General features: G+C 41.5%; 1 protein-coding gene across 1 annotated transcript; it reads right to left on the bottom strand.

Moving 5' to 3' along the window:
* Positions 1-1,064: 1,064 nt before the first annotated feature.
* Positions 1,065-7,952, bottom strand: LOC129731349 (multidrug resistance-associated protein 1-like). The gene is made up of 5 exons (XM_055691249.1): positions 7,651-7,952; positions 5,838-6,137; positions 5,119-5,780; positions 1,731-5,058; positions 1,065-1,675 (listed from the first exon to the last, which is right to left on the bottom strand). The coding sequence occupies exons 1-5, from the start codon at positions 7,684-7,686 to the stop codon at positions 1,481-1,483; spliced, it is 4,521 nt and encodes a 1,506-aa protein (XP_055547224.1). The 5' UTR covers positions 7,687-7,952; the 3' UTR covers positions 1,065-1,480.
* Between the last annotated feature and the right edge of the window lie 6,481 nt (positions 7,953-14,433).

Here is a 14,433-nt window from a genome sequence, read left to right as displayed (position 1 = left end):
GATGCACAGAAGCTAAAAATCGATCACAGACACCATTTTAAATTCAAAGATGGCGACTTCCGGTGTCTGGCAAACAGCTGAAAATGACCAAATACTAGCTAGAATGACACCCAGAGGTCAGAAATTGATTTCACATGCCATTTTGAAATCCAAGATGGCAACTTCTGGTTTCTGAGAAACAGTGAAAAATGACCAAATACTACCCAATATTGTTATTTTCGAAATCGTAATGATGCACTGAAGCCACAAATCGAGCTCAGACAACATTTTGAATTGTAGAATAGCGACGTCCGGTGTCTGGAACACATCCGAAAATGACCAAATACCACCCAATATGGGTGTTTCTTAAACCTGAAGAACAGCGGAAAATGACCAAATAACACCCAATATGGGTGTTTCTTAAACCAGAATAACACTCAAGAGTCAGAAATTACCATTAAATAAAATTACCATTTAAAACCATTTAAAAATCCAAGATGGCGACTTACGGTTTCTGAAAAATAGCCCAAGGTGACCAAATACCACCCAATATGATTATCATTGGAACCATAATGATGCAAGGAGATACAAAATTGACCTCAGACACAATTTTGAATTGTAAGATGGCAATTTCTGGGAAACAGCCGAAAATAACCGAATACTACTACATATGGATATTTCCATAATCGAAATGATGTATAGAAGCCAAGCATGGACCCTGGACATCATTTTGAATTCGTAGATGACCACTTTCAGTTTCTGGAAAACAACGAAAATAACTGAATACCATTCAATATGGGTATTTCCGGAATAGAGGTGATGTACAAAAGCCAAAAGTCGAGGATGTTGTCATTCCGATAAAACCAATCATTTCAAACAATATAAACAAATCACAAGGGATCAATGATTTTGCAATGTTTAAAATTATTTAACTAAACACGAAAATAGGCGCGACGAAGTTTGCCGAGCCAGCTAGTCATAGATAAATATGCAGAAGATTGTCGATTCCAAAATCGTGCAAAACTTTATGGCCGGGATTAAAGCCAAAGTGTATGCATTTGGATATCAAAAAGAAAAGTAGACAATAATGCAAAAATAAATTTCATTGTTTTTTTTTAAACCATGAACATTTTATGAAAGTCGAATAAAAACTTGAATTTTGAAAATTAAAAACTTTTGCTTCGTTTGAGGTATAACGTCTTTTGTCTTTCCCGTTTTGCCGTTTCATACCTAGATTTAAGAAAATGGCAGAAAGTTAAATAAAATTTCGGACTTTATTCGTCAACAAAATAATTACTAATATTATGTGCATAAAAATTTAAACATAAAACTAAACTGGTCAAACTAAGTAGTAAACCTCTGTCGAAGGCCTCTCAGCTTATACTATGCTAGCATGTAGTTTGTGATTGGAAACGTCAGTTTGTATGTTTGTATGTATGTTTTGGAATCGAAAATATACTACTCTGTTTCCCCAGTCGAGATTCCAATCCCTAGTGTCTGTTTAACTCACGATTCCCGCATCCTTCGCCATGCTATAGAATATAGTGTTCTTATTTGCTAACAACTTCTGCGGACTATCACATTCAGCTACGAGACCCTTGTCGAGCACCAACACGCGATCCGAGTCCAAAATTGTATTCAGTCGATGGGCAATGGTCAGAATGGTACAATCGGCGAATTCCGATCGAATTGTTTTCTGTAAAATACTCAAGTTACGAACACATTCTACGAATAAAGAAGGTAAAACAAACCTGGATTAGATCATCGGTCTCCAAATCGACTGCCGCCGTCGCCTCATCCAGTATTAGTACCTTGGTTTTTCGAAGGATGGCTCTCGCGAGACAAATCAGTTGCCGTTGACCAACTGACAGATTTTCACCATTCTCCGCTATTTCGTGCTCTAAACCTGCCGCCAACCCTTTAACAAACGATTTCAAATGAGACAATTCCAGAGCTTTCCAAACTTGATCGTCCGAGTAGCTTCGGAACGGATCCACATTCATACGTAGCGATCCCGAAAAAAGTACAGGATCTTGGGGTATTATGGTAAGACGACTTCTCAGCTGATGAAGTCCCATCTGGGAGATGTCCAAACCATCGATTATGATCTGACCGCCAGCTGCTTCCACTATACGGAACAATCCTAAAGTCAGACTAGATTTGCCTGCACCCGTCCTGCCTACTATACCAATTTTCTCTCCACCTTGGACACTCAATGTGATACCCCGAATCACAAGTTCCAACCCTTCCCGGTAACGAATTTTGAAGTCAGCAAAGTCCACTTTTCCGTGATCTGGCCAGGATTTATCAACCGTTCCTCTGTTCCAGTCTGCTTCTCGAGGTAGTACAGTGTATTCTTCCAAACGTTCAACCGCTACGATATTTGTCTCTACTTCAGCGGTCATCCGCACTAGAAAACTTAGGACGGTGGAAATATTTAGTGCATACGTGATTGATAATCCTACCATCGCTGCTCCGATAGTTTCACGGCTTAACATGGCAAACAGTGCTGCTAAGAACACGACTATTGCTCCAACAATCTCTAATCGAATCGCCAACCAACGGTTTGCAATTATGCTAGGATACGACATCATCTGGTTATAGTCCACGCGTTGCTCAGATTCTCTCGTGAAACGTTCCTGTTCACCATAGGCACGGATGGTCGATTGACCAGTGATACTTTCGCCGAAATGTGAGTAAATCGGACTTCGGGTGACTGACTCCAGACGTTTCAATTGACGAGAAGTGGCGATGTAGAGTCTCTGGATTATGTAGTAAATGATGAGGAATACCGGAACAGTTGCTAAGAAAATAGGAGTAGAAATGCCGATCATGATAAACACGCCAATGACATTGAAAAACATCAACAACCACATTCGAATTGAATTAGGAAGTGTGTTATCTGCCACATCTACGTCTTTGGAGAAGCGATTCATTATACGGCCTTGTGGTGTGGTGTCGAAGAAAGACATCGGCATTCGTAGAGTGCTTTCCAGCAAATTGTTGTGCATCGTGTTGGCTGCCTTTAAGCACCCTAGTGCTAATGTAATCGATGCAACGAGCAAAGCAAGTGACTGTACTCCACCAAGGCCACCGTAAACACCAAGATACATATCACGCACAGATGAATCAGTGGCAGCTTCCGGATCCTCAGACCAGTCCGATAACCAAACACTTCCATACATTGCCGACGCTTGATTGAGTATGCTGAAGAAAATGGACCAGAATGCTAAATTCCATCCTATGGCTTTGAAGTACTTTATATAGACTAAGTAGCTAACTCCTCCCGTGGCAGATTCCTCCTTTTCAATAAGAACAGTTCCTACTGCCGCCGCCGCTTTCGGCTCCAGGGGTTTGTTACTATTACGAGATTCTTGGCGGCTAACCTTTTTCTTACGTTTACTTCCTCCATTTCCGTCAGACTTGTTTGATCGAACGGACATCGCCCGCTGGACAATGTTTCGAGTGACATCATCGTTCAGAACTTCCTGAATGATTTGCAGCTCTTCATCCTCTTCATCCAGTTCTTGTATATGCTGACTTAAGAATTCGGCAAACGCACCCTTTTGATCGATCAGTTGCTTGTAGGTACCACTTTCCGAGATCTCGCCATCCTTCATGACGAAAATTTCATCCACGTACGGTAGGAAGGATATTCCATGAGTGACCAGGAGCCGTGACCGGCCAACCAGCATTCCTTGTGGTCCAATTACTTTTTCAAAAATGTGTTTACCAACATGAGCGTCAACTGCACTGAGAGGATCATCGAATAGGTAGATCTCCGCATCGGCGTACACTGCTCTGGCTAAGGCAACTCGCTGTTTTTGTCCACCTGATAAATTGATTCCTTTTTCACCGATTTCCGTTGTATCCCCACCGGGAAGCATAGCCAAATCGGGTTTCAAAGCGCAACTTTCGAGAACACGATCGTATTTCTGTGCGTCAAACACTCTCCCAAAAAGAATGTTCTCTCGAAGCGTCGCATTTTGAATCCACGCCTGCTGCGGCACGAACGCAATTCGCCCATCTGTATTGACTGTGCCTTTAATTTTTTCCATCTCTCCCAACAAGGCGGATATCAGCGAGCTTTTTCCTGTTCCAACACTTCCGACCACCGCAGAAAGTTTACCCTTGCTCACAGCTAGGTTGATGTTCTTCAACGTTGGTGTCTCATCTCCCCAGGTAAAAGTACCTTCCTTAATTAACAGTGCATTTTCGCTTCGGTTGTTAGTCACATTGTTTGGATCTATCTCTTCACTGTTCATGAATTTGTTAATTCTCTTGACCGACACCCAAGCCTGCATCGCAAAGGTGATCATCATCGGAAACATAGCAAGCGGGAAGCGTAGAATATTAAACAGAGCCAACGAAACGAATGCCGTTTGTGGGTCGAGCACATTGTTTTCGTCTACCAGAACAAAAACAGTGAACGAAGCCAGCGTGACCAGGAAAGGTGCCATACTCCACACGAAAAACGTAGCTGCTCCATAGTATGCCATGCCTCTCAAAATTCTGATTTCCTCCACACGTACGTTGACAATATCCTTCTCAAAACTGGGCTCCCAGGCATACAGTTTGAGCACTTTAACGCCACTTAAAATTTCGTTCATTTTCTTGACTCGTTCATCCTTGATACGCATTTGCTCAACTTGTAGATTTTTCAGTTTACTTGCTATATACCCAGTGAGAGGGATCATGATCACCATGACTCCCAGTCCGGCAAACACGGATGGGCCTAAAATCTCGTACAAAAGGTAAATACAAAGTGCGATGATCAACGGTGCAGACCAAAGCACATGTAAATAGGGAACCAACTCGAAGAACCGTTGTGCGTCCACGGCCATCAAATTAACAATTTCTCCCACTGTTGTATCCTTCTTAGCCAAGCTAGAAATACGCAGAGCTTTACGATAAATAGCACTGATCAGCCCGGTGCGAATTCTAAATCCAACCAAGAAAGTCTTCCGGAAGTACTGTCCGTTAAATAGAGCTATCAGGAAAGAGTTTAAAAATAGTGCGAAAGTGATCATCATGCCCAACCAAAACGGTCCATTCATCGCAATGTTTCCCATCAGCTCTCTGGAAAAAGTAGAAAAACCCGTAAGGTTTTAATTGAATTTTTAAACTTTCTTTACCTACTGCATAAGATAAGGTGAGGCGAACTGTAAGCCAGATATACAAAACTGTAGCATTCCAGCAAACCAAAACGGTCCACCATACGCTTTAACCATTGCCGGTAGAGTCGACCCGTTGGTCGCTGAATGCGGTTTGTAAACCGGATTCACCTTGCCAGCCTTTTTGTCGGTAGCCATCTGTTTGCGTCGTCCCTTTTCGACACTCTCGTACCAGTACTTATCGAAAGGTGGGACAAGTTCGCGGGATGTGTCATCCGGATTGAGATCGTATATATCGTCATCGGTCAATGGTTTCCGGAATCCTCGCCAGGTGAACGCATCGAAGTACATGTACAGCAATTTGACGAAGAAACTTGATTTGAGTTCCGGACTCGGATTTTTCATCTTCGGAAAGTCACTATAGCGTGGCGCTTGATCCGGTAGGGTTTCTATTAGGACCATCAGACAGATGAGGGAATACTGCAGTGTGTAACTAACAAATTGATATTCGGCGAAGATTACGGTGTCACTTGAACCAATCGGGGAGTCCCGCTGGGCGTGCTTCATTGCCTCCGTTCTCATTTGTATGATTCCGAAGAAAGCTTTGAGGAACCAAAAGATGAAAATCGTTCCTGAGGTACGAATACCGTACTTACGGAAGAAGTAATAAAGCGCAATGGTAGTGATCTAGGGTGATGTGAAGTGTTAATATCAGAAGAATTGATTGAGTAGATAATAACTTACATAAGCTATCGCATTGAAGATTGCTACGAGAATTTGAACGTCGAATACATCCGCTTGATTGTGATAGTTGACAACCATTCCTAAATCGATCCAGGAAAGTATCATCAAAATACATGAAACAACCATTTTAGAGCAGTTAATCCAGTTCCACGGGATATCCCGATAGTGACTTGTTGCTATCCTGTACGCTTCATAAATGGAAAACACAAACAAGAAAAAGCACGGAACCCATTGCAGGATTACTCTTTGGAAGCAGAATGTTAGATCGGGGTCTTCTGGTCGCCATGTTAAAGTGTCGTCCTGTCAATAAACAAAAAAATACAAAAAGTTAGATGCTAACGTCATAGCTAGAACTGATAAGACGGCTAACTCGTCATGCGATGGGTGTATGACGAAGTGTTTGCTAATCTTTTCTACTTTAAAAAAGTCTTTAAATGATTGATGTCGACCGGCTGCTATCTTGGTTATCATTCAGTAATGGATAATAAATTTGTTTTATTGGCAAAAAAAAAAGAAAATGAATCATTTGATTAAAATTTTTACCAGTGAATATCAGAAGCATGATGTTATTACCGAAAAAACATCAGAGTTGATTTTTATCAGTGAACGGGACAAATCAAAAACCATTCTCATTTTCTTACAAAAGTGATTATTAAAATCAGACTCAAGCACGTAACCATATTCAAGAGTCAAGTTTGTGTTTTTGTTGTTGTTGAGCAAAACAAACGTCGTTTAAACTGATTACCGCAGAAGTCGTTAGGGTTCATTACAATCAGATATAATATTTATAACGCACGCTTTTCCATGCAGAATGATTCAGTTTCACTGCCGGGTAAGCTTAGTGACCGCTGTTTCCAAAGGCCATAGTCGATCTGCCGAGTCACGGTGGTACATGATTCGATATCAAAACTGATAAGATTAGAACCTCCAGCACTCTAAAGCTCTGAAACGTTCTTCCCGAAGCAAATTTACGAGAAGGCGGATTGCTTTCGGTTTTATGACCTTCAATTGATTGAAATGCTCCAGCAGTTGACCTGCGTGTTTGTACATTTTTTGTGGGGGGTGAGAATGAGTATCGTAGCGTGTGTTGATGGGAACGATGACAATGGATTTTTTGAACTTGATAAGATATCGATTCCCTAGATTATAGAAATGCCGGTTTGTTTCGATTGTATGTTTTAGATTGATTCACTCACCCGCTGTTACGTTCTTGGAGAGCTGGTAAATCGATACCAATCTTTAATTTTTTCTATATTTTCATTGTTTTTTTTCTGCAATTATAAAAAATGTGCTCTTACCGATGTGAGTACCATCAGCCGTGATGAGATTATGCCATACAACTCGTGACTTGTCAGCCATCTCTTCCGGGTCAAAAGACTAGTCTTTCTCGGTTTATAACACGAGGAAACTTATTCCAGAGAGCTGATCTAGTGATCACCATGAGATGGCTGACAAACAATGGGTTTGTATGGCACAATCTCATCCCCACTGGCACAATATCACCCCGGATTACGGCATTCAAATTCATAGTTTTGATGCGACATCATAACCCTGTTTTTTAAATTCAAACCAGGCATTTTTTCTCCAATCTCACTGTGAATAATCATCTTTTTTTATTGCGCAATAAAAATATCAATTTATACCATTTGATTGATGTTCAATGAAATATTGGAAGAAATTTCATTTGTTTTGACAAAAATCACTCAATTTTTACATCGCTTTTTGGTACGTTGGAAGTGACTTTTTATTTCATAAGAACCCAAGGCCCTTACCAGCATCATCTTTAGAAAAAGTGCAAACTGTATTTACTTACCCAAAAGGGACCTCCGCAGAAATCTTCAAACGTCATCAGGTGGCTCCACTTTTCCGACCAATTCCTTACTGCTTACTCAATACTCAAAAACTCCACAATTAGTCACGAAATTTCACTGTTACCCACTGTTTTGGTAAACTTCAACTGCATGCCAGTTTCTACAACAGTAGAAATAAACAGACACTTTCAATGCGCCGAATCACGATGAAGCCGACGGAATAAAATCACAACGAATAAGATTCTAATTTCGAGACAAGAATTCTGAAATGCGCTTTCGAGACGAGCTGCGACGGTTTCGCTTTCACGACTTCTAATTGACTGAGCTGCTCCTGTGGTTGACCTGCGTTTATAACCCCCCGCGGGTGAGAATATGTTATTGATATGTACGTCGATAGGAAAGGTGACAATGTAGTTTTACGTTGTTGATAAGATAACGGTGAAGAACCATGCCGGATAACTGATTTGTTTGGGACAGACCGGGGTGGAGGAAAGGAATGGGTACCTCAAATGGAGGCCCGCCTACAGAAACATGGGTCCGAGATTTCAAAAACGAAACCATGAACAACACATAAACATATCTTACCTCATAGTATTTCAGCTCCTGTTTTTTCATGACCAGTCTAGACGCAAAAAAGAACATTCAAAACTCCCAATCAAGAAATATTTCAACAATGATAAAAGATTTCATCATGAGCATTGTTGACATTTCATCCGCAGTGTTTTTTGCTGGGATGAATCGAAGACACCTGCCCAATTCGTTGGAATGTAAAGGCCCGTGTCCCGTGCGCCGTGCGATTTACAGAGCCGCACATGAGACGTAAAACTTTTTTTTTTTTTTAACTCTAATATTTATTTAGGCCCAACCGCGAAGCATAACGGGGCCGATTATCTTTTGGAGTAGGGAAAAGCCAGCTTGAGTAGAGCCTGTATCCCGACTGCTCCTCCTCAAACAGGCATAAAAACCCTCTCATCTTTTCTCTTTTAAAAATACAATTTAAAAATACATGTCATTTAAGCCTACGACTAACATTAACATCAAAGTTTTTCTCTTTATAACTAAATACTAATCCTTACTACTATTCGTTGAGGGTGATGGTTCATTATCTCTTTGAAATCAAAATCTAAGTTCGGTGGATCATGTCTCTCAAAAAGAAGCGATGATTCATGTTTCTATAAAAAAGATGAACGAAAGAAAGAAGAAAAAAACGGAATTAGCGTGAAACTTTTTAAGATTGTTGTGCTGGGAGAAATTAGGAGAAAAAGCATAGAGATAATCAAATTCGATACTGGATATCTCTTAAAAAGTCGTAAATGGGTATTACAAGCGCGGGGTTGCGGCTAGCAAGCACATCCCGTATTTGCATTATAAACGTCACTTTCTGTTTCCGAAGAGAATCCATAAGCTTGGCCCTTGCTCTGTGGTACTTAGGGCATACGAAGACTATGTGGTCAATATCTTCGTACCCTCCACATTCGCACAGATTACTATCGACTAAGTTTATTCGATAGAGGTGTGCGTTTGTAACATAGTGATTGGACATTAGGCGCGAAATAACTCGAATGAAATCACGAGTTAAATCTAACCCTTTGAACCAAGCTTTTGTAGACACTTTGAGCGAGATCGAGTGCATCCATCGCCCAAGGTCGTCTTTATCCCATTTTTCCTGCCAGTTTTCCAGAGCCAGTTGTCGGGGCAGATGAAAATACTCGGTATAGGTGATCGGTCTATCAAATATATCTCCATCTATGGCACCCCTTTTTGCTAATAAATCAGCTTCTTCATTGCCTGGGATTGAGCAATGAGAGGGGACCCACACAAAGCAGATAATGAAAGACCGATCAACCAGCACTTCTAATATCCGTCTAATTTCCGGAAGGAAATAGGACGGGTGCTTGACCGGTTAAATCGATTGGAGAGCTTCGATAGAACTGAGGCTGTCCGAGAAGATGAAGTAATTGTCTGGTGTCTTGAGCTCGATAATTCGCAGCGAATTGTGTATGGCAGCTAATTCAGCTACGTATATGGAGCAGGGCTGTGCCAGTTTGCGAGATATGCGATGATCTGTGTTGAAAACGCCACATCCGGAATGTCCATCCATCACAGATTCGTCCGTGAAAAAGGAATTCTGTTTTGGGAGGTGGCTAAATTTTGCCGAAAATATTAATGGCACAACTGTTGGTTTGAGGTGATCGGGAATTCCATGGATTTCTTGTTTCATCGTCAAATCAAATACAACAGAAGAATTGTTGAGCGATGTTGAAATCTCACGGGATGGAGCAACAACCGAAGGGTTTATCTCCATGGACATGAACCGCTGGTATACTGACATACAGGGTTTCTGAACAACTTCCAAACATTTCTCATAGTTCGCAATAAGCATTGGATTTGCTATTTCCGATCTAATGAGGAAACGAAAAGCCAACTCAAACAGCCTCTCTTTGAGTGGTAGTATTCCAGCTATGACCTCTAGGGACATGGTATGTGTCGACTGCATGCAGCCTAGAGCGATACGCAAACAACGGTATTGTATCCTCTCTAGCTTCAGCATGTGTGAAGCTGCGACACCTCTGAAGCATATGCTGCCGTATTCTATAACGGGCAGAATCGTGGTTTGATAGAGTCGTATCAAATCCTCTGGATGGGCTCCCCATGATGTTCCTGTTACCATCCGAAGAAAATTGATCCTTGGTTGGCATCTTTGCTTCAGGTAATTGATATGTTTTTCCCATGTGCACTTAGAGTCATACCATACTCCGAGATATTTAAAGCTAGGTGACTGGGTGATGGGTCTTCCGGACAGAAATAGCTCCAAACGGGGTGGTGGTCGCTTTTTTGAGAAGACAACCATCTCCGTTTTTTCAAGCGAGGACTCAATTCCAAGACAGCTGGCCCAACTGGTCAGATTATCTAGCGTTTTTTGCAGGCTGTTTTTTATATCTACAGCCAGAGACGCCGTGACTGATACTACGCAATCGTCAGCTAACTGACGCATTGTGCAGCCGTCCGTCAAGCATGTGTCGATGTCACTGATGTAGAAGTTGTACAACAGCGGACTCAGACAAGAGCCTTGGGGGAGACCCATGTAGCTTGTTCGTGTTATTGTTGAAGAACCGTGGTTGAAAAGTAAATGCTTTTCAGACAGCAGGTTGATCAAAAAGTTTGTTAATATAGGGGAGAATCCTCTTTGATGCAGTTTCTCGGAAAGAATTTTGATTGAAACTGAATCAAATGCACCTGTGATATCCAGGAAACCGAGGTCATTTGTTGTTTGCTGCCAAGAGCCATTTCTGCTTCTGTGGCTAGCAATGCCAGGCAATCGTTAGGGCCCTTGCCCCTACGAAAGCCGAACTGGGTCTCTGACAGTTGGTTAGTTGTTTCTGCCCAGTTGTCAAGTCTGCGCAGGATCATTTTTTCAAGCAATTTGCGTATGCATGTGAGCATCGCAATCGGCCTGTACGAGCGGTGATCTGCGGCAGGTTTATCTGGCTTTTTGATTGCGATAATCTTAACCTGTCTCCAAGCTTTTGGGATCACATTGTTCCTGATAAGCTTATTAAACAGTTTAAGAAATCGTATCTTGGCCGAATCCGGCAGGTTTTTCATCAAATTGAATTTGATCCTGTCCGGTCCTGGAGCCTTGTTGTTACAAGACGCGAGGGCAATTGAAAATTCCAACATTGAAAATTCTGGTTGTTCGATCGCCGTTGTGTCGCTGAATTTCTGCTGTGGTGGGACAGCATCTGGACATACCTTTTTCGCGAAATCATAGATCCAACGTTCAGAATATTCACTAGCCTCATTGTTGTCGGACCTATTGCGCATTTTCCGAGCCGTATTCCAGAGATAGCTCATAGAAGCCTCTCTGGGTAACGTGCTTATGAAATTTTGCCAGTACGATCTTTTTTTCAGTTTGTGCAGTTTAGCCTGTTTCAGTTCCACCTCTCTAAACTGATCAAAAAGTTGAATGGAATGATCTTTCCTGAATGCTAGGTATGCTTTTTTCAGAGTTTTTTTCATCTCGGTGCATTCTTTGTCCCACCATTGTTTGTTAGGACGAATTTTCAACTTGTTCTCAGGGGCGGGCCTCGTCTGAGATTGCAACGCGCTATCTAAAACTAATGTTGCAAGAAAGTTGTATTCGTCTGATGGAGAAAGCTCGTCGGTTGTTTCGAGCTCCTGAGATATCATGTTCGAGAATTTTTCCCAATCAATATTCCGGGTGAGATCATACTCTACTTCGACTGTGGTAACAGACTGGAGCCTGCTCATAATCAAAATACTTATTGGCAAATGATCACTACCATGGGGATCTTGAATAATCTCCCATTTACAATCCAAAGCTATTGAGGAGGAACACATAGATAAATCTAAAGTGCTCTCACGTACTGGAGGCCTTGCTATTCTTGTAGCTAACCCAGGTATGTTCAATAGGGTCATATCGAACTCGTCTAGTAAGCTTTCAATAAGAATAGCCCGGTTATCATCTCCAGGTGCTCCCCACGCCATACCGTGAGAATTGAAATCTCCCAGGATAAGGCGTGGAGTCGGCAGCAGTTCCGTTATTTGTGTCAGCTGCAACCGGTTAATAATAGCTCTAGGTGGAATGTAGACTGATGCGACCGTAAGGCTCTCACCAGCTATTGTTATATGGCAAGCAGAGGAGTATTTTCCCGTATTATCCTTGGAATACATTTTCCTGCATTCCAGAATTCTTATTTTTGGGAGGGAGGGATTTTTAAAGCATCCCCCACCTTCCATCACGTCCTTCTCGGTAAGATCCGGTTCGGTGATAACACCCTCAATTTCAACTACACGTGCCGGTATATAAACACGGTATTCGATGTTGAAATTCGGGTCCAGGACGACATCGTTCGCTTGTCGGGGATCCGAAAATGTTGCCTTCAGTCTATCAGCTTTGACCTTGTAAACTTCGGTCAAGCTTGAGTATTTTTCCTTCAGAGATTTGCACATCTGTACAACTCTAAGAGGCTTGTTTTTGGGTCGAAAATACACGATCCAACGAAGACCAGGTTGGTTCACCTGGTACATTTTAACCCGAGTTGCCCCGTCATTAGTGGATGGGGCAATTGGGCAGTTTTACGGGGTCTTTTACGCTTTCTAACGACGTCAAAAAAAGCGTTGTTTCCATTATTCGGAATGTCAGAAAAATCCATTGCGGACTCGTCACCTTCTGAGCAAGATGAGAGGTCCGGTGGAAGAGGCAATCCACCAACCGCCATAGCGGTTGTGAACTATATGCCGCTAATAACTAATATATGAAATATATGAAAATATGTATATATTCAAAACTAAAAAGAATGGCTATATATAATAAAAGAGAGGAAATGCGAAATCAAAATATTTAAATTATATATATGTATATACGAGAATAAAGAAGGCAAAAAAGTAAAGGTTTTGTCACTTATCTTTAAATGTATGTGAATCAGCAGCACTGCCTGCGCTGTTTCCTCAACTGCAGAGCGGCGATGCCGTCCGCTTTCCCCCCGTCGGGGTTCCACAGCACACGCGCCAACTAACCACTACCACAGCTCCGTACTTCTCTACTGCGGGAATCGACCTTCGCTGATGCTGGATCAGCACGCCTTTCAGCACTCGCGCCAAAACAAGCACGACTCACCACCTTCACACGCGAACGCAGCGCAATCGCGCCGATTAGCACCACTACCACTGGCGCTGTTCAGCAGTCGGGGCTCCCCCACCAATAACGACGCGTATTCGCACGCCACACAACACCAACGCTAGAAAGAAGCGAGATATTAATTTCGGTAATCCACAGAGCACTCAAGAAAAACGACTTTCCTGCTCGGCTGCCGAAAAGACTATCGACGTAAAACTTTGTTCACACTTTTAAAGTAATTGGCTCTTATTATTAGCGATCGCTAGAATTTCGAACGATCTCTCGAATAGAGATAGATCCCATTCCTTTCATTAAAAACTGTGGCCGCGAGTGGATGTGGAAAAGTCTGTGTTTGCATTTTTTTGCGCCAATGTGCCAAATTTGGTTGAATTTTTCAGTTTGTCGTATTGAAATGCTTGAAGATTTAAACAATGTTCCCATGCTGTCGTTTTTTACATTCTCTGTATTTTCTGATTTTCATAGGTCCTTAGGAGTCGAGTGTATAAAAACATGTATGTGTATAGTAAATTCTTGATAGAATCGCAGCTGAGGATGTTTTGTTGTGAATGCAACACGTTGATGTAAAAGGAGGATTTCGATCGTCGCACAGTGGGGCCGTTTAAAAAAAAAGGCGGTCAAAAGTCTTTTCTCACTTTTAATTACATTTTAGGGGTTTGGTGTCTTCGGAAGAATTGTTCAGAATACTTATTAGAATTATCTGACATTTCCATTCAATGCATTCAATAGCTAGTATCGCACTTGGATAAATTAACTTTTTTATTTTACGAGATATTCAATTTCGATCTTCGGCAAAGTTGTAGAGCTATCGATTTCATGAAACTTTTTCGAAGACACAGAATTCCTTTGTCTTATTTCTGAAGAAATATAACCGTTTTCTTTAAAAGACTACATTAAAACTAGTTTCATGTAGTCTTTTGAAGAAAACGGTTATATTTCTTCAGAGATAAGACATAGGAATTTTGTGTCTTCGGCAAAGTTTCATGAAACCGATAGCTCTACAACTTTGCCGAAGATAAAAATTGAATATCTCGTATAATACTTTAATCAGTATTCTGAACAATTCTTTCGAAGAAACCAAACCCCTAAAATGTAAGAAAAAGTGAGAAAAGACTTTTGACCGTCT

The sequence above is a fragment of the Wyeomyia smithii genome, chromosome 3 (assembly GCF_029784165.1).
Source record: "Wyeomyia smithii strain HCP4-BCI-WySm-NY-G18 chromosome 3, ASM2978416v1, whole genome shotgun sequence".
In the NCBI taxonomy this organism is placed as follows: domain Eukaryota; kingdom Metazoa; phylum Arthropoda; class Insecta; order Diptera; family Culicidae; genus Wyeomyia; species Wyeomyia smithii.
Note: the sequence above shows the minus strand (reverse complement) of the source record. Positions and strands in the feature narration are given on the sequence as shown.

Excerpts from the sequence above, each read along its gene's own strand:
- LOC129731349 (XM_055691249.1), bottom strand. The coding sequence starts at position 7,686 with ATGACGTTTGAAGATTTCTGCGGAGGTCCCTTTTGG. Across the intron at positions 6,138-7,650 it reads TCTGCGGAGGTCCCTTTTGG|GACGACACTTTAACATGGCG; the intron begins GTAAGTAAATAC and ends GTTTATTGACAG. Across the intron at positions 5,059-5,118 it reads GCCTCACCTTATCTTATGCA|AGAGCTGATGGGAAACATTG; the intron begins GTAGGTAAAGAA and ends TACTTTTTCCAG.